The following is a 20,703-nucleotide window of genomic DNA, read 5'->3' as shown; positions in this document are numbered from 1 at the left end:
TGAGGCGTATCAGCTTGTCCTTGCCTCAAAATGAAAAGCAGGATGAAACATGATGGCGCAAATCAACTGCAAACCCACATACAGTACCTGATCCACTTCTAACATCTGTGTAATTACACATCAGGATCTGCACATCTCTGGCTAGGATCCAAAAATAATGAAGTGTATCATTACCCCGAATCAAAAAATTGTTGATGAGCAGGGAACAGCAGATGATGGAAGCTCTGTGCATGGCATTGGTGACTTATTTTAAAACCCAGAGCACGCTGTGTTGTTTTATCGTCGTTTGGCTGTGCTGAAAAGGCTTTTTTAGTATACTGGCCTTTGTACCACTGACGAGAACTACACTGGCTGAATTGAATCAATGTCATCAGTCGCTCTTTGTGTTTCAAGGACAGTCTCTCCTGAGTCTCAGGCTGACATGACGAGGTTGTTGACTGTCACAGCTGCCTCGCTAAGCCCGCCAAAAGTGTGTGATTAAATTTCCATTCTTTTCCTAAAGAGACCTGGAGCCAGTTTGAAACCTATAAACCATATGGACAAGTCACTAAAATGTCTTTACAGTAGACCCTATTGATTCTCCTAGAAGGAAATGACAATAAAAACTGGCTTTGTGTGCTGCACACAGTATGTATGAACACAATAAGCTCTTTCTTTTTCTTATTTCATGCAGTTGACGAACAGTTTTAAATGACTACACAAGTGGAAGGAAAGTCATTTAAAATTAGCAGTAGACCACTTATCCGCCTTGGCCAGATATCAGGGCCGATATTCAGCATTTTCCAATTATCGATATTGGTGATTTTTCGTCAGATTGCCAATAAAATACACTGATGAAAAAATGTGCTACTGATTCAACATTCTCTCATATGACGTCCCGCCTACGACAATATCTAGTTGGTAAAACGTCACAATTAACAGCCTATAACCACTGAATAATCCCAATTTGCAAAGTAGCTAGTGACTAAATTCATCAAACAAATGTAATGCAGAGAAAGGAGGTTTGTTTCATCACTGGTTTTCATCTTTACTTGAAATAAATTTCAGTCCTAAATATGGGTTTCCACTCTCCTTGATTTTTAATGAAAAAGCCATATCGGTTAAACCCCAATTCAAGATGTAAAAAAACTGCTGTGCCCAGCTATTTAAGGAAATCACTGAAAAAAATACACTATATATCGCTATTGTGAGCCTAATTCAAACGTTTACATCCTCCTTAAGAACAGATAGTTTGGGGGTTGAAGGCCACAGAGAGGATAATGATGATGCATTCTTGAGAGTCTTGAGAAATCTCCTTTGTTGTCCTTTCAAGGATTTGTTTTCAAGAGGGGCAAATGCATATCTATCTGTGGCAAAACTAACATGGTTATTTCGCTAACTGCAAAGGTTCGGCGAGGCTCACACATGAAGAGAACCTGTTAATTGCCTTGGAAAGATCACAGTTTGGGTTAGAATTAGTTGGTTGAGGTAAGGGAGCAATGGTTGTTAAGAGTTAAACCAACATCGACTGAACATTTTAGTGACCCGTCTCTACAACAACACCACACCACGTTCTCTCCCTTTGCTCCTGATGGACAACATTTCATTTCATTTTCTGTTTCATTTCATTTTATTAATGTTCTGCACAGCACATGCTAATTAACATTTCCCTTCATTGTGCCAGTGGTAGGCATCTGGCAAATTTTCCACCGACAGACCTTGAGATGTTTGGAACAATTAAAAAGTGACAAAAATGTAAAGAGCAAAGACGACAAAACAAGAATCCTCAAGACGGAAAAACAAGCCACTCAGATCGACGGGAAACAGCAGAGCAGCGGCAGATACAGAAAACAGCAATGATTAAGTTGATCTTGATCAAGTCAAAAGATGCAGTTACAGCATCACAGAGTCGTTAGACACAACTAAAGAATATTTTAAATGAAATACTAGTTGATATTTCATAAGACAAATGTTAAGCTAATCGACTGGCAGAGGGCTTGAGCCGAGCCGGAAGCAGGTCAGCCAATAATAACAATGGTAATAATGAAATGAGTAATGAACTATGTAGATTGGAAATTTTTCACAGGTCTGATATTTCAAAAGAAGGGGCCTTGAGATTTTTTATGACGGTGTGTAGGTGGTATGGTTTTCAAATGATCCAGCATCACACAATGGAGACGCTCTTGTACAGAGAAGCATCGGCCGGAGCTGGACCTTGTAGAGCTGCTCTTCATCTGTCCTTTTTTTCCCCTGCTTAATTAAAGCACTATTATAAAGGTTTAGGAGCCTTGCCATGTTCTTTATCCTCTGGCAGTTGTCATTGTTACTGCATTTCACAAGTTATTTCTACTTAAGATAGCCATATTTACCAATAGAAAATATTGCCCTGACGGTAAATATTGAGCTTTCTGTCTGACACGAGAGCCGACTTGTACGGAGAGAGAACGGGCTTCAGGGGTGTACATCGCATTTTCAAATGTTTTCGGTGCCCTGGATGTCAGGTAATATCCAGTTATTTGCATTTCTCTCTTAACCTATTCTTTTGAAGGATAAGGTGGAGTTGAATTTAAAACCGAGACATTTAACGTGATGGACCACTTCCATAGAGAGCCTAAGTCACGCCCCTTCCGGTGGACCTCATGATGACCTTGTTTCAGAAAACTGTGTATTGTAGTGAATGGAGGAGAGACAAATGAGGTCTTTGATCCAGTCTGGATTGTGACATGAATAACACATATCAAAATATGACTTTTCACCTTGAGAAAGTCGCAGTTTGTCATAAAACGAACTAAAAAATATATAAATTTAAAGATTACACAGCCACAGTGTCGTCTCGTGAGCTGCTCCTTTATATCAATAGCTCGCAGAACTAACAAACTACTCTTTCACATGTCTGCAGTTGTCAATATGACCAGTTTTATCGTGATGTTCATATTTTTTTTGTACCTTTTCTGTGCCAAGTTGGCGGCCATGTTGGTGTTGTTGACCTCTGTTGGCCGAGACGATGTAGTTCACTGAGCGGTTTAACACAAAACTAGATGATATTTTACTTATATAACGACTTTTTCTCTATTTGAAACATAATCTTTTAAATTGACAAACATCTTATGTGTGGTTCATGGCACAAATCAAGCAGGATCAAAAAATAATTTGTTTCGCTCCAATCAATACCGTACAATTCCCAAAATATGGTCCTGTGGGGCAAAACGGAACAGGCGTGAATTCAGGCTTCCCTATATGCTTTTTATGGGTTTCTTTTATTGTCTTCCCAAACTTGAGAGTTGATTTCTTATGGAAAGAAAAATAAAATAAGTAGAATAAAATGTAGTCCCACTGATTTGCAATTGACAAAAATAAATTGGTATGGCTCAAAGCAACAACAACAACAAACAAAAATTTAAAAACTGTACAACTACAGTACAAATACAGTAAAATACAGCAGTGCCCACTTTCTAGGAGGGAGCAAAGGAAAATATACACGTATACATCTGTCCTATAAAATGACAGCACTAGAGTTAACAGTTCTAACTGAGAAGCTTCTTCAGTTCACCAAACAGATCAAGAACTGTCATCAGTTTCCAGCCTATGAAGCTCTGGTGACCCACATGTTATATTTTGTACTTCATACACAAAGGAACACACGTCTTGGTATCGTGTTAAATATTTCAACAAAACATAGCATTATTTATATGTTTTCTCACCGTCGATAGCAGCAGCAGCCATTACCGGCAAAATAGCATGTTGTGTTTACTTGCTGTATTTTCCCAGTCCACCCTTTGCCTCTCAGCAAGCGCACTGCTACAAGAGACGGTGAAAATGCAACCCCCTGCTGTCCAAATTCAACATCTACAGCAGCTAAAAATGCTTTGGTGACATTTATAAAAACATCCTGTTACGCCAGGTGTTTGCTGACTATATGAAACTAATTTCTTTAGCAGTCAAGAACATTAAGAGGCCAAAAACATGCCCACATGTTCACGCCGCAACGGACGCTGTGGAAGACAATAGACCATGATGGCTGAAAAATAAATTGAGAATATAATTAAAGGCAGCAATTTTAGCAAATATGAGGGAAAGAAATAATTACAACCTAGTCTGTGTTTCAAGCAAATCAATATATGACTTTCACTGCAAATAATGTAGTCTAATCAAAAAAGAAAATTGATTTCCCAACGAGGGTTGATAAAGTATGTCTTGATGTTCCTCTTCATCTTAATAAATGAATTATGCAAACAAAGATGGCTTAGGAAAACAAAATAATTTGATAGACTATGATTTGTGCTAGCCTATCTCAAAAATATAAATAAAGGTTGATATTGCAAGCTATTTTTTATGGAGTGGCTCTTCTGTAGTTCCCCCACTGGGCTGTTACTGCATATACCGTCTAGGGCTTTTATTGTGAAAGGTACAAAACCAGAACGAGTCTGTAAGTGCTGCAGTTGTGAGTAGAATAAAGTCTGCCTTATTTTTTAAATCTTTATAAACATAGGTGCGATTTATAACACTTGGCTACAATATTTATGAACATAAAAACATCGTTTTTGGCCGAGGTTCCCCGCACGAACCATATTTGGAAGATCAACCTCCTTCAACATCCTTTACGTTCGTACTGCAGCTGGACATTATTGGACCGTTCTCCCACATTTGCATTCAAGTGACAAAACCATCTAGTGGTCATAGTTGTTATTGTTTGACAAGGATAAAGCAAGCAGATTATGTTAGATGGATGGGTCAACCGAATGCTGGACACGGGCTGCTTTTCGTTTCCAGCGAGCTTGTTTGGTTTTGTTGCACTTTGGTTGTCCTTTAATTATTAATGAGAACTCTGTTTATGTAAAAATATGTATAGGTCTGCTAAAGTAGCTTCTTGTCCTCAAACTAGTCTCAGTCCACATTACTTCAACAATTCTGCAGTTTTTGTTTGGTTTCGCCCCTCTCAAATCAATCCAGTCCTCTGCTCCCTGCCAGGCAGGACAAATCAATGATCAACCTTAAAAATGCTTAAAATTGCATTTGGTTATCAAGTATTTGTTGGTTTTGCAATATGTGTCTAGGCTCCACTGAAGCCTGAACTGAGAATTAATAATTATTTCCCTTCCCTATTCCTTCCATGTAGCAAATTACACCTCAAAGAATCATTTGACATAGATTTTTTTTAGAGATTTGAGTGAACAGCTGCAGCAGCACCTATCTTTGCAGAGGAGAAGAGCTAATGCAACAATGTGACAAACAACATAACTCACAAACTGACTCCTGTGCAGCCAATCAGCTTTAATGTATTGTAATATATTCATAAGGTCGTTCAGTGTTGATGGATTGGCTAAGCTTCAGAAAGTGGGAACCTAATAAACAAATTTGTTAAGTCTTTATCTTCCTTCACTGTTGCAGCTCAGGATGCATAACCACGCGCGCAGCCTCAAATATGTCACGCAGACACATTTTTACAATCGGATGAAGAGGAGAGCAAATAAAAATATCTAATAAGGTGCGTGTGATATGTAAAAATTACTTAAAGGTTGATTCATACAGCATCCTTTGGCAACAAAGGAGCATAAAAACCTTAATTACAAACAAGACAAATGTGATAAATGTGTCAGGTTTTTTGGGGGGCAAATTAGAAAAATACGCTGGAGGTTGACAGTTTAAAATTAAAAGACAGGCCTGTTTTCTTTGCAGTTGAATTAAACTGCTTACATAAACAAACGAATAGGCAAAAACATACACAAAAGACTGAAATTAACCTCATCAGCATGGAGTGAAGAGCATGATTGCAAACACCGGCGGCTTCGCACAATGCCCAATGTTTCAAAAGGCAGCCCTCTCAGCTGTCTAAATAGGATGATTGCTGCTGGTCTGAAGGGTCCTTCAGTGAGAGGAGCTCAGGAGGAAAGAGACAGAGAGAAAGAGGTAGCACATGTGGGAGGTGTCAAATAAAACATCGCTGATTAACTTGTTCAGTGTTGGGATGTGTGATGTGCACGGTTTACACTTGCAGCCTATACATGTAGCCACAGTTTGTGCACATCCATCCACACGTCGACTAACTGTGTCCCTAAGAGAAAATGAAAGATCTGAGTCTGAGCCTGGATTCGCTGCTTTTTTTTCTTCTTCTCGTCTTCTCTTTGAACCGCAGTGGCTGCGTTCATGGACAGGTGAAGGACAGAGTCAAAGGAGGGTATCTTTTGTTGCACGAGGCTGATCCTTATTATCTTTCAACAACATGATGATCTAATTATCGCCCCGTGAGAGACTGCTGAGCATATCACTAATAGCAACCATTTATCAGGGCATATTAATTGAAGCAGACTGCCTCAATTAGTCAGTCGTTCTGGCGATTGTCATGTGATGTGCTACCTTTGCCCAGCCCGCTATAGCAGCTGTTTCCTTGCAAAGCATCAGATTGAAATGTCTTATTTCTTTATAATTCAAAGAGATGCTTTAATGAACGTTTTTTTTTTGTTTTTTTTTTCCTTGTTTTTGTGCCGCTCTTGTCCCCTTGTGCCTGATCCGGAGCTTACTTCTTGCCTTGGATTAGCATGCTCATTACAGCCCACATCTATTCAGTCAGACCTGAGTAAACGGGTTCATAACACTGATTTTAATTTGATAAGCCAATTATTTTTTTTATTTTTTTTCTGCAAGGGAATCATTCTCTCAAGTGTGTCTCTTAGCTGTTTCCCAGTCATGAATGCTGAACAACATGGTGTATCACAAGAAAAGCGAAAGTATCGTCTCTAAAAAAGGGGTCAAACTTGTTGATGTTGTGCACATTATTGTCGTCACTTCTGTTTAACCAGTGAAAGTCCTCATGAAATACAGTAGAGAGAACAAAAGAGAGACTCACGCTACACACCGACAGTATACTGTATATGTTGTTTTCTGCTGTTGAGTTATGGCAATAGCACACAATGGATGATGGGACCATAGACTTATCAATAATGCATAAGATAGTAAGAGAAATGACAGGCACTCTGCTGGTAGGTTCTCTCTTGAAGCAAGCCATAAATTTGCAGGGCAATAATAATGACTCTTCTCAGGGAAATAAAGGCCACCCTCTGCTCCCCATAGTCATAAACCTGACTTACTCTTCCATTGGTTGGAAGAAAAATGCCTCCTCTCCCACCACACAGGAGTCATACACAGGAGGTGCTTCAACCAGCCAACTTGATATGCAATCATCTCTCTTTACAGAGGAAAGAATACAATTTCAGTTTTTCATATTAGCTATTTTCCTATTATGCCTGTGGAGGTGGGCAGAAATTGTGAGCGCAGTAATGGTGAGGAGAAATTCACTCGAACAGGTTGGGAAATATTCTGGAAAAGATTTCCAGTAACCACCACATTCGAATCCAAACTGGACATCTACTGCAAAGTCGAGAGGTCCCTCACATATTTAGGAAAGTCATATTAAATGAATGGTTTGAAAATTATGTGAGAGGACCAAAACTGCTCCCATAGGAGACTCTCGCTGACAGCTTGCCAAAATACTGGATTCAGGGGAAGTTGGCCTGCTAATTAATACAAAAAAATTTAAAATGTTGTGTTTTTAGACAGATTTTCAGCCTCTGTGCTAAGCTAAGCAAAGCTAGATAGCTTCATATTTACTGTAAAGATATGAGAGTGATTTTTTTCTCTTTTTTTATGTCAAACTGTAACTTTGAGACATCTGTCTGTTTTACGTGATTCAATATTTTGGATTACCCATCAAGCTGTTAAGTGTGTATACCACTTAGAAAGGTAAAGTCACTAAGCTAGGCTAACTAGTTTCCAACATGAACGTATACATTTGAGCTAGTGAGCCGACCAGACGCAAAGATGGTGGCTATCCAGTCCAACGAGCAACAGCTACGGCCTTCGAAGCCAGTGTGACATAGTGGCCAAACTGTTTAATTAATACTTCACATTGTGGACACCGGCCCATAAGTCATCCCATAAGTCTTACAACATTTGGGAAGTCTAACTGCGCTGCGCCAATAAATTGTTTTATTTCCATTCAAGTTAGCAGAGGGGCTAAACCAGAGGTAAGCCGCTCCTGGCTTATTCCAGCTGAACGACATATTTCCAATATAAATCCAAATTTCATAATAGACTGATAATCGACCTTCTTTGTGGTGTCAGGTGTCCTGTCAATTGATTAAAAGTGGTGCCTCTATGGGCAAAAAAAACTTGTGGGCTTCAAGGAATTTTTGGTTGCAATACTGTAAGTCGATAAGGAGCGGAATTATAAGAAGGATGAGCAGCGTAACCAGTTCTAAAAAAATAAGTTAATTGCTCCCAGCTAACCTATAATTAGTAATTACTTTTCGTGTAATTTTAACAACTTACTTCCTATAAACACATCCAGTTAGTACCAAATGATCCCCGCTCCAGGGGAACACTGCAGAAAAATACATAAACTTGGCTTCCTCTCTGGGGTGCCAATGTGCACAAGTCAAGACAAATACTGAGGGTATATTTATGGATTTATTAGAAAACTTTTAAATACATAAACTTAAATCTTAGTTTGACTTTAAGTACAGTTTGTTCTTGGATATCCCCTTGAGCGAAGAAGCATCGTGTGGTCCTCACGGTCAGCGATGACAGGATGTCCTTCTCCTCTGTAGCAGCGTTGTGTCATACTGTACCATTTATTAATTTTTGGTCAGCCAACCATCACATAACAGAAATTGCATCATCACTTATAGAAAGGTTTTTAGCTGACCTCTTTCACTGAGGCACCTCCAGCTGTTCCAAGTCATATCCAGTCAGCAGTGGCCCAGAACAAATACTGGGATGGAGAGTGCCGGGGTGGGTCTCCATAATCAACTCCAGTGAGCTGCCTTTAAAGTGCAACCAGCAGGTATCAAACAGTTTAGAGTCCATTTGTTGTGCTGAGTGCTTTCCACAAAAGGTTGCATGAGGCACTCTGACCTTGTCAAGGGGGTCGGACTGGGATATCTCCTGAATCCCTTTAAGTCTGCCAAGGAGCCCGGTAGAGATTTGACATGTCTCACGCCGACTTCTTCCTGAAATCGTGCATCTTAACATTGCTGTAACAGCCACCTGATATCACAAAAGATAGCACATAACCATTTTTCTGTCCGTGTGTGAATACAGTTTTCTCACTTCGCTCCTGAGAGGATGTGTTAATGCATTTCAGCCCCCAGACACAACTCCTCCTCCAGCACCAGTCTGATCCGGTGTGTGGATCCACGGTGTGTAACATATGGCTGTTACAGGGACATGACCAAATCATTATGTTCATGCCGTTCAGGTGCTAATGTAAACATCTGAAGGGCAAATGTGGTTTCATCTCAGGAGACCAATGTAGGCATCAGAGGAGGGCTAGAAAGTTCAATTACACGAACATACACATTCTTTTTTTTTTTGGGGGGGGGGGAGGTTGTCGTCTGATGTGATAGGAGCCAACATGACTTCAATGCACCGTGTCAGTCATGCGAGCTGAGGAGGACACATTACAGTGATGGGAATGATTGATTGTATGACTTTAGGGAGAAAACGTCTTCCTCCTTTTTAAAAAAAAAAAAAAAATCCCTCAAAGAAGCTGTAATCTCCCCGTTTAATGTTTTCACATCTGATTCAAGGGCAGCAAATGAAAGACGCGTACATCAGCTTGGCATATATTGTATACTCGATCTCAATTATTAACACAGCCCTGCGAACTTAAACCAGATAACCGCTGATGGCTGATGACATTTTATTTTTTAAAGCCACCTCTTGTATTAATGTTTTTTCTTCACCTGGTTGCCATGAGAGAGAGAGAGAGAGAGCAGGTTTTACAGTAGCAAATCTCAGGAGGCACAGAGGCAGTTACTGGAATGGAACGGTGAAGCCGAGCCAGAAGGCAACAGCATCTGCTCTCTCTGGAGACTGTCATCAGCAGTTTGGGCTAAAAGAATGGCTACTTATGTTGAAATGTCTGCGTGCCGGCTCTATTTTTTTCTCCACCTGACACTTCAATATCCCTAGTTCTCTTTGTTAATTTGAAAAGCTTCATAACGCGCATGCAATGACATTTGACTTAATGGCAGGATCAAATAGTGTAGCTCTCAGTAAATGTCAATCGGACTCGGGAAATAACAGAGGAAAAAAGGCATTTGCGGCGATTAATTATACGCTTTAAGAAAGAATAACAGAGCTAAGGCATGCGTTACGTCTGCAAGAACTGGTGGATTCCTTATTCTGCTTTTTTCACCTTGGCTTTCTCATATCACACCTCAGGCGTGGAGAGGTTTGTGTCTGGGAAGCTAATGAGTTGTTTCGCCTGAGAGGAATATGCCTCACTCTTATCCACAACAAAGATATAATGGAAAAGATTAATATCCTTAAAAGAATCTATTAAATGTTAAGATCGACGGATGTAAGAAAAAAAGGTGAGACACTCAATTTCCATTAAACATGAAGGGGCCCGGCAGATTGAAAACTCGAGATTTTAATAGCAGTTTGGGTTGATTCTAGCCACTAAGACATTAATACTCTCCCGAAATAAGATTCAAAGGCCAGATTCTCACACTCCCTTCTATAAAGATAATCTTATTTCTTACTTGGCTGAACTTGAGAGTTGGCTCATGCAGATAAAGTAGACACCAGCCGTTTCCCATTGACCTTTCCAGAAAGGGAGCCGAGAATGCTTCAGAAAAACAAAAACACTCAATGAAAATGCAAATGAATCACTTGAAAGGCATCCCTCACAACTCCACTGTAAGTAATTTGCTGGCAGTGATTTATTGATCCCCGTGAAAAGATATGAGTTGTTAAACCAACAGCCAGATAATATCTTCCTCTATTGTTGAAGCTTCAAAGCGGCGTTCACATCACTTGTCTTTTGGCGTCGCCGCTTTTGCATCCCAACAGCACGTGTGAACCGGGAGCGAACGCGAGGGTTTTCATGATATTATAGCGGGAATGCCTGTAGAAATATATGACTTTTATCCGCGAAGAACTCCTCCTCCTCCACCTCCTCCTGCTTCTTCTTCTTCTTCTTTACAGTTCATGAGGCATTGCGTGGGGATGCATGACATGATCTACAGTATGACATGTTCCCTATGTCTATTACAAACAGGCCCTCCGGGGATTGGAGTCGTTGTAATCAACAGTGATATCATCTTCAAATGTCACATGTTTTTTAGGGCGGCTAAACGTTTAGTGATCCCTGTTACGATAAGAGGAGGCACAGCTGAGGGGAAAGCAAAATAGAAAACCGGACCGTAGTTCTTCCAGAGACGTCTCTAACTCATCCACCCCGAGCAAAACACAACGATTTATTGGCATTTTTGCTCTGCTTAGCCACCCTCTGCACAAAGTAGCAACCAACACCTTATCTTGTGGGCATGCCATTTGGAAAAGGAAATTTGACACGGAATCAGACAGGCGTTAAGAGCAGACCCATATTTGCTGCCATTATTTGTAAAATACATGACTTGTATTGGCTCTCTGCAGATGTAAGAGGGAGCACAATGCTTCGGATGTGTCCCTGAGAATCTCGTCTCTGTATGTATGTACCATTCAGGTCAAAATGCCCGTGGGAGCTTATGTGCTGTCTGCTTCTCGGCCATATCTGTACCGACCCTTTTTTTAGATTTGGGAGACAACTCATGTGAACATTCTTACAAAAAAAAATTGTCCTCTTTTTCAGGGTTACTTTTCAGAGAGCAGCCGTCAGAACCTCTCACAGAGGAGTCCATTGAATCAGCAGTGCATGAACGTTCTTCAGACAGAAACGGGTGGTCTGCAGGTCAGGAAAAAAAACCTCTTTATGATTGATTTGTTGCGCTGCAAAAATTATATATGTGCAGTCAGGAGCAGTTGTTCACATTCAGACATTTTTTTTTGAGTGACTATGAGTCACTGAAACTTGGATCTGAGGAAAAATTGTTATTTCTTAATACCTTTTTCAGACTGGATAGTAGGAGAGTATCACAGGAAAGAACATTCAACCTTGACAGGGTTCAGAATGCTCTAGTATTTACAAAGGAAGTGTCCGTCTTACTTTCCCTTGTTCCTCCTGTCGAGACTGAAGAACATTTATTTGTACAGAAATGTTTTATTGAATGCATTACTGACATCACATAAAACGAGCAAATGATGGAGTGACTGGTATCCACTAGATTAGCCAGCGTTACCGCTAATGGCTCAGTTAGCCCAGTTAGCCGTGGAGCAGGTGACCACAGAAGTTTATCTGGACTGGGACCTCGGATCACAGGGGGAGACACGGCTGATGGGGCTCGGCTCATCCTGGTTCTGCAGCCTCCAACAACAACACATTGAATGCATCCAAGCGTGAGTGTTAGTGAGTTTTATTTTGTGTATGTCGAGTTCAAATGAAGTGTGTTTTACGATAAGTTAAGCTTGTCTTAGTTTAGAAAAGGACGGATACATGACCTTTTTTTTCTTGTGACATGACATTTATTTTATTATTTTATTTTGTTTAGCAGCTAGCATATATCAGCCAGCTAGAACTACGGGGGCTCTTGCAGGTACAGTGCGGTATAACGAGACAGGACAGGCCGTGGTTAGCTGGTTAGCATGATCTCTTCAGTAGACATCTCTTCAACACAGTGCAAAGATGTCATATCGTTAACTGTTGTTTCTTCACACTGGGATTGGAATCAATGTGTGGAGTGCTACTGACTGTTTTGGTCTTTTAATGAGATTTGTTTGCAACAAGTTAAATATGAAGAATATAGTATATTACATCAGACTTAACCTTTAAAGACAGGGGAAATGAATGCAACTTCTTCCATGCGCTGGGAGATCACGCAAGACTGAATTTAAGCTTTGTGAATTCTGGGATGACGTGGCTTCATCAAGCGACAACATTTGTCATTTCTAAAAAAGATAAGAAAAAAAGGCTCATTATTTCTGAACAAGCAGCAATGAACCTTGACAGCACTTCACTGTGTTCCAATCTCTTTCAAGTTTCTGACAGTCATTTGGTTCCAGTGGCTTTATTTTCTGTTTAATTGTGTCTTTCTTCATTACGAGCGTAACCAAACTGTAATCTAGCCATTCATAAAGGCTATAGGTTGTTACCCATTAGGGATGGGGGCGGCTTGATTCTCATCACTACTGATGCTGAGTTGGTTTGCGTGTCAGCACAAGCTTCAATAGGATCAACGCCAGGAAAAAACAAGAAAAAAAACAAAACCCTGTCTTGATACACAAACACTCTCACTCTGTTCCTGTGCCAATCCAACTGCCAGAATAAATGTTGGCAATGCATTTTTCAGCAAATCACAGATTTTTGCAACCTTACATTTCACACACTGAGCTTGTGGTATGGTTATGTTTTGGCACAAAAAATACTAGGTTCCAGCTAGGAAACCATCTTGCTCTGGCTTAAAATACCTAGTTTTGTCAGCACAAACATGGAAGGATATTGTCCTGAGGTATCCTTAAAAGTATCCAGTGGTGTCACACTTACAAATGTTGAAACTCCACCATCTCCCCCACCTCCTGAAATAAAAGTCAGCTCATGACGGTGAACGTGACATGACACCTTTTGTAGAAATGTCAAAATGGTCTGTGTTATGGCTGTCTTGATATCAGATTTTTGCTACATGTTTGTTTTAGTTAAAGGAAGTCACAATATCGATATTATTGCGTGATCTGTCTGCACTGCAGGTAGAGTCTCTCACGATTGCTTGTCATATCCTCATTAGCAGTCACACACTATGTCAGTAGCTAGCTAGTTTCGGCATTGTCTACATTTTTCAGTAGGTCGCAGTCAGTGTTAAGATGCATAACCGCCAACTTGTGAAAGAAAAGAAACGGACATGATTCAGGAGCTGCTGGATTACTCACACTAACATAATATCCGATGTGTACAACATGTCAAATGTGACATCTAGCTGTCTGTGCTGCTGTTGAATACCCAAATTGACATAGAAATCCTGATCTCAGCGCTGTGAAAAGGCAGAGTAACGCCCCCGGTTGTACTAATAAGTACGCAGGTTTTGTAACCCACTAATCTAGTGGAAAGAATGACGGTTTTAGCATTGTGAAAGTGAGGTTTATAGGGACGTAAATATAATTGCGGAAGGTTTAACTTTCTACAGCCATTTAACTGTGCAGTCAGTTTTTACTTTTACAAAATGATACGTTTGACTGTATACAGTGTAACGGACATGTTTTCTGGATAACTGTCCTTGTGTCCTTGTGCTCTTTGTTTGGGATACAAGACCTACCGTGTGCTCAAAGAATCCTACATTGTGTCAACACGGGAAGTCCTTCATGAACAATTAACCAGCGCCCCGTCTTCAAAAACTATTCTTCTGCACAGAACAACTCAGCAATTTATGGTATTTGGCTTCCTCCTATACGTCCCAAATCCCCTCTGCACAGAGTTGACTCTGCCAAAGCCTCAGACATTAATGCCGTGTTGTAGTGAGCCTACTGTCTCAAGCAGTTTCTTGCTGTTCCCTCTCACTCTGGGTATTTCTCACTCCTCCCTGAACTGGGAATGCACCCTGTCTTTCCTGAGCAAGCATCAAAATAAGATGTGAAGTCTTTATGCTGTAGAGATGGCAACGAGAGCTGCAGGCCTTGGGCATGTTCTGCATGCCAGTGATAAAAATAAATAAATAAATAAATCCAGACACAATGCAAAAAGTAGAGCTCACCATGTACAGTGGCGGCGGCGGGGGAACGGCGAGGATGTGGCGTTTTCCCACACGTACAGATCAATGCTGATTTGCACCAGAAACAGAGCTCACCTCCGTTGCCTTTGCCTCCATCACCATTACGTCTCCATCATCGACTGAAGAGCTCCCCCACTGTGGGTGAAGATTACCTTGAGCTGAATGGACATTATTACTTCTCAACACAATCCGCTTTCAATTTTCCTTTCTGCTCTGCTTGTGAAAACATCTTCTTACCTAATCTTCTTTTATGCGCTCTCCTCTAACACCAAGGTACGCGAAGGACTGAGAGTTTACTTCTTTGCCGCCCTTGTCTCACTTGCTTGTATCTGGTGATATAACATCCCGACTTTTTCTTGTTAAGTTTCTTGGAAATCTTCAAAAAAGGTATAATCTCAACCTTATGTAGGGCAGAGAAGAAATTGACAACCAAGAAAAAAAGAAGGAGACGGAATAAAAGGAGATGTTGCCTCCGGAGAAGAGGAATCCATTCTAAATGTAAATAATTATTAATCATGTGGTCACAGCAACATGAGTGGTGCCAGTTTCTCCACTGATTTGCATTTGTCAGAAGAGACACATAATCAGGTGCAGCACCACCATGCCATCTAATCCAGAGGCAGTCTAGCTTTAAGACATGTGATACAGTCTTTACACTCAGCCCGGCTGCACGGGAACATTTGTTTCTTAGAGCTCGCTGAGGGGGGACTCAGCGCGAGCCGCTGCTCAGAGGCTGCCTCTCACTGGAAGGATGCAGACGGTGAAAGAAGAGATTCCACTACAGTTAATTAAGGAGGACTCCGCACGTGCCTATAAACGCGAAGGGGCAAATGAATTCAGTGTTAGTGGGAGCAGCTCCTCAAGGGGAGGCAGTGATATTTCAAAGGTGGAATTGAAAGAGCTGTAAATCTATTTCCTGACTCCGGCTTGACGGTCATTTCTGAATCACCGGACTGTTGCCATCAAAGTGTGGAGCAAAAGGAGGCAGAGTCAGCGGAGTTCCCTCCTCAAGCTAAAATTCAGAGTTATTGGATGGGATCAACATGAGCAGCGTTATGGATGGATTTATGTCACTCTGTTGAGATATTTATATACTCTTTGTTGGGTTGCTCAGGTAAGATTTTTTTCCCCTCTTTTCTACTGTAGGCAAAAAAAATGAATCATGTCATTGTGAGGAGATTTAGCTTTTTCTGCATGAAGACCAGAAAATAACTACATTCACTGTGAATTTCAGTTTGGATTAAAATGTGGATGGTAAAAAAGAATTTTACACATCATTGTAGTCAGAATGCTTTTTTTCTCTGTTCAATGATACTATTTTATTTTCGATTATTGACATGTTTATTTAACCATTCAGCCATTTATCTTAATCTGAAGTATTTCACAGATGTGACAGGACTGAAAAGTGTTCTTCACCGAGCAGAATCCACTTCATTGATAACCTTAACCATTTGTAACCGTAGCCATCCACGCACACATTTTCCTTGGTGAGGTTTCATAAAAGTTTGTTTTTTTCAATGTGATACTGAACTCATCATACCATGAAGAATTAAATTGAAATGTCCCTCATTAATGTGATAATTGGACTATGTTATGAATGAATGCCTTGGAAAAGATAATTAATAATCTAATGCTTGTTGGCAGTTTGCTTCTGCGAATAAAACTGTTGTGAAACGATGCCAGGGCTCAAACATTTTCCATTTTCCCCTTCATAGATTTCCTTCACAGCCACTCTTCTCCTATGACCAGGAGCATTCCTCGCTGTTGTTCAGTTTTTTTTTCTTATCCAAACAGTGTGGTGAAACATTATAGGGCTTTTGATTCCTATTACTGCTGTGTCACTGTCACATTATTCTGACAGATACAGAAAAGACTTGGCAGCCAGCTGCTCCAAAAAAAAAAAAAAATGTTATCTTTCTTTAAGTTTGAATTCTGGTTTTGAGGCAGGAGCACAGCTCAGGAGTTGAAGGGAGTCAGCCTGTCAGGGGAAATCTCTGCTGCATGGGAAAAACTCCCCAGGGATCACTCCACATTTGCAGCACTGTGGCTCAGGGACAAGACAGGGCAAACTAGGAAGACGAAACAGTGAAGAACTCATACTTATATAATCATGCTAATGATAAATGCCGATGACTAAAAGACTTTGCTGACGAGGCCAATCATAGACCCTGTACAAGTCTTGAAATGTTTGCGTTTATTAATTCTATCTTGCTCATGACTGCAAAAGTGTGTTGAGGTCATAGGTCGAGGAACATGATGTATTTCTTTTTTTTTTTTTTGACTCCACCTCCGCTGGTCCTCAGCAGATGTGTCCTGTCATGTCCTGGCTGCTCTGCCTGTGCCTCTGGGTCAGTGTGACTGCCATTCAGCTGTGTCAGGCCACTTTCTACGACACCATCCAACAGCACCCTGGGACGCGGCCTGGGCGGACCACCATCCACATGATCGGTGAGCGGACCGCGGATTATTCTGATAAACCAAAGCAAATGTTTTCCCCAAGTGACATCCGTGTGATGTGGCCGCGGCAGCAGCACCGTGGGTTCTGGTCGCTCATGGGTTTAATTAGATTGTCACAAGCTTTGGAGAAAATAACATCTCTTTTTTTTTCGCTCTAGGTTTATGTTTCCATCTTGATTAATCATCATTGCATCCACTGATACATGAGGTTCGACTAGCTACCAATTATTTAGCAAGCGCGTCGCACAATGGCTGTTTTTTCATTAAGATTCGGCCTTGATAGTGTGAGAGTTTCAAAGACAGGCGGTGTACGCCTTTGCACTTTTTCTTCTTGAGCTATTACAGTTGATATTCATGCTACACTGCTCGATCTCAATTTCATCTGTGCGCGTCTGTGGTTCCGGAGAAATTGCAATGAATAGAATACGACCGTAACACCGCGGTCGAACTTCTGTTTTTTGTCAGGCAGATGTGAGCTGCGGTTAGGGTAAATAATTATGATCTCAGGGTTTTCAACAGTGGAGTGGAATGCCGAATGCTGTCAGAACTTCAAAGGGTGAAGTAGCTGCATGAGCGTGCGGGTCTTCGGCGTCTGTTATTTCCCTCTCTATGCGTCGGTGCACCTCAAGCATATCAGCAAGGGGTCTTTTCAATACTCCCAATATTGTGAGTCAGAAGACTTCCTGTTCTGACACCTTCATTTCATTACTCACTTCTGCACATGTGCATCAGAGGAGAAAAAAAAGGGTTGAAGGCACGAGAGGGAAAATACGCTCGCAAATAGGATATCTTCCTATAAAGTGGTCTCATGTCAACAAAAGGGGAAATGGAATTAATATTTCAAATGTGCATTCATTCAGGTGCCGTTTTGGGGGGGGAAACTAGTTCAAAGCGAACAATTCCACTCCTCCTCCAGGACTCTCTGCCTCTAAAAGTGTAAATGCCCTGTCATTCCATTTACCTTAGTATGGCTAGTCCTCACTCCTGGATAAATGAGATGCCAGTTTTATGAGAGGAGGATGGGAAGCCTGTCTGGATTGATTCTGACACCGGGACATTTGTTCGGTGCTGTGTGTTGTGTGCCTGTTGGATTGGTGGGAGGATTGGGGTTGACGGGTCATGAATTGGTGGCAAGAAGGCCATTGGTTGCAGACCACTGGGCCAATCATTAAAGGCAGCGAAATGCCACAAGTTCACGGTGAGTGGTATTACCCGAGGAAATCGAGATTACAGAGGGCGGGAGATCAGTTGTGTCCTTGCCAATAGAAATTTAGATCTGTGGGAGGATGTTGTTCAGAAAAAAGTCAATCACGTGTAGTGACTTTGGAAACAGCTTGTGGAACTGTGACTCCATACGCTTTCAACACGAGCGAACTCTAAATAAATTATTGGTTGTAAATAAAAAGCACCTGTAGCGTGAAAAGGATGGACAGGATGATTACAGATTTAATGGCAGCATTGTGCTGCTCGCTGCAAATGTGGTTCTCAGTAATAATTTCTATTTGACAGCAAATATGCAGCTGTTCCACTCGTGCGCAGAGACGTTGCCAGTCTTATTGCAAGGAATGCGTGTCCAGAAGTCCATTAGCTGGATGACCCTTGAGTAGGTGCTTGTGTGTGCTCAGTGATTCGGACGAGGCAGCCTGCTTTTTCAGCCTACAGCTCTACTTACAGATTGCTGCCTGCCACTCTCTCAGATACGCTCAGGGCTGTTCTCTGCCTTCCTGGTGCAGGCGGTTTTGCTCTCTGCGGTATGATTCATAAGGTGCTGTATTTATTTGGTGCAAAGAGCGTGAACTGTGCACTAAACAGAACAGATTGTGTTTGTCGTGCATCCGTAATGTGCCGGGGAGAGATGTTGCTTTTGGGGTCATGCGCTCCTCGACCCCTGAACATGTCCAGAGGAAACTGCAGAGGATTTTTTTTTCACCTTCCTAACATCGACTTGCTCCACCAACTTGCTTTGATTATTAAACTTTAAGGTCCTGTGTAGGATTTAAGGGCAACCACTGGCAGATACAGACATTTATATTCATCGTTCTGTTTTGATTATTGCATAACTGCTTGAAACTAAGAATCCTTGTGAAGTGATGTCTTCTGAATTAGAATTTGACAGTGAAACATTGTGGGCGACAACGTTGTGTTGTGGGGTGGAGGTACTATGTGTTTGAATTTGAGGCAGTGTGTCCCACCAGAGTTGCCGTAAAGCAAAGTATTTCTCATTAGTATACTACTGTAGTCACCATTGCTTCCTACTGTTGGTCAGACTCACCGATCTCACAGAGTCTTCCATCACCACTGACATAAATCCCAATAGGTTCAATAGCATCTTCCTCACCTCACCACACCACATGTCCGTAACTTAGCTGTGTTCAGCCTCGGAGGCTTGAAGCAAAGATAGCCAGCTAGCTATACTAATAAAAGCGCAAATAACAACAGCATGGTCGAGAGAAGCACATCAACATGGGCCTGTTTCTTCTTGTTTGGTAGAAAAATATCGATACTAAGATATACAAATACAAACACAGGTGGCTCCCGCACTTCGCTAGGTTCTTACACGCTCAACGAGTAAACAAATTAAACTCACAGAGTGTCAAGAGAGGAAATATTCTGACACCTATTTTCCCGAGGCTGAAGAAAACAACCGAACAACTTCTGCATTCCCTCTGAAAGTTCCTCTTTTACCACACTGAGACGAGCTGAACTGCCTTGTCAACTCATTGCACTTCTGTGAAATACTGGACAATGTTTATACAGTTATACAGCAATTCTGCTTCTATTTGCTTATTAAGTGAATACTCTATTAATGGCAACTGCACCACCAGTATATGCCAAAAAATCCTTCACACTGGACCTTTAATCGCGTGTGAAATCCTGAAAACATGCATTGCAGCTGTGGCAAATTCCCCACATCTTCAGCCCTTGCATTGTGTTTGTTGAAAGAATGATGATATATAATGTGTGCTCACTGCAGAAAGAACAAAGGTGCATTGAATGTTTTCAAGCAGCAGTCTATTACCAGTGGAATGAATAGCGCCATTGGTGATGCAGTGCATCATGTGGAGGTGTTAGCAGAGAGTACGACAAAGAGTAGATAGCGGCTGCCTGGGGTGGCCTTGCTCCCTTATGAACTCACTCCCACCAACTGTCAGCTTTCGCGGGGTCAAACTGTTCCATAACGAAAAGGTCATCGATTCTCAACGCTGTGCGGATAGTCTCTAAACTCATGGTTGCTGTGAAAAACAGTATAGCTGCAACTTAACGGGCATAATGAGATAAGATATGCAGAGTGGTGAAGCTGAGGATACAGGCAGAAGTAACTCACTTGTAAGTATCCACTGTATATTATAATTAATTCAGACTTAAGTCATGAATACTTAACTCTGTGTGATATCTGTTTCATTGTCTCCCTCTGTTACGATGAAAATCCTCTAAAGCAGCTGATGTTAAGTCCAGTTTGCAGGCCTGTCAGTCCTTCTATAACATATCTACATTTATGTAACATCTATGTTAAGCAACTCTTAAATATCGGTGGTCTTCTGATACATGGAGAACCTATAGTGTAATTTCTTTCCAGAGTGAAAATACCATTAAATTCCCTCTTGTCTTCCTTTCAGGAGCTTTAGTG

General features: G+C 41.2%; 1 protein-coding gene and 1 long non-coding RNA gene across 3 annotated transcripts in view; one reads left to right on the top strand and one right to left on the bottom strand.

The window, feature by feature from the left end:
• Positions 1 to 8,512: 8,512 nt before the first annotated feature.
• Positions 8,513 to 10,482, bottom strand: LOC115585457 (uncharacterized). Its single transcript, XR_003984709.1, has 3 exons — positions 8,890 to 10,482; positions 8,681 to 8,798; positions 8,513 to 8,597 (listed from the first exon to the last, which is right to left on the bottom strand). It is a non-coding gene; the product is annotated as an uncharacterized LOC115585457 (long non-coding RNA).
• A 4,173-nt stretch (positions 10,483 to 14,655) lies between these two features.
• LOC115584510 (chemokine-like protein TAFA-1) overlaps positions 14,656 to 20,703 on the top strand; it is a 30,493-nt gene continuing 24,445 nt past the window's right edge. The window contains exons 1-2 of one of the 2 annotated variants that reach the window (XM_030421970.1): positions 14,656 to 15,732; positions 16,922 to 17,066. In XM_030421970.1, coding sequence (XP_030277830.1) covers positions 16,925 to 17,066 — 142 coding nt within the window. In that variant the 5' untranslated portion in view covers positions 14,656 to 15,732; positions 16,922 to 16,924. The remainder of the gene's footprint in view (positions 15,733 to 16,921; positions 17,067 to 20,703) is intronic. The other variant, XM_030421969.1, reaches the window with a different exon arrangement.

This window comes from Sparus aurata, chromosome 7, assembly GCF_900880675.1.
Source record: "Sparus aurata chromosome 7, fSpaAur1.1, whole genome shotgun sequence".
Classification (NCBI taxonomy): Eukaryota; Metazoa; Chordata; class Actinopteri; order Spariformes; family Sparidae; genus Sparus; species Sparus aurata.
The sequence above is the reverse complement of the archived record's forward strand: the minus strand, read 5'-3'. Positions and strand labels throughout refer to the sequence as shown.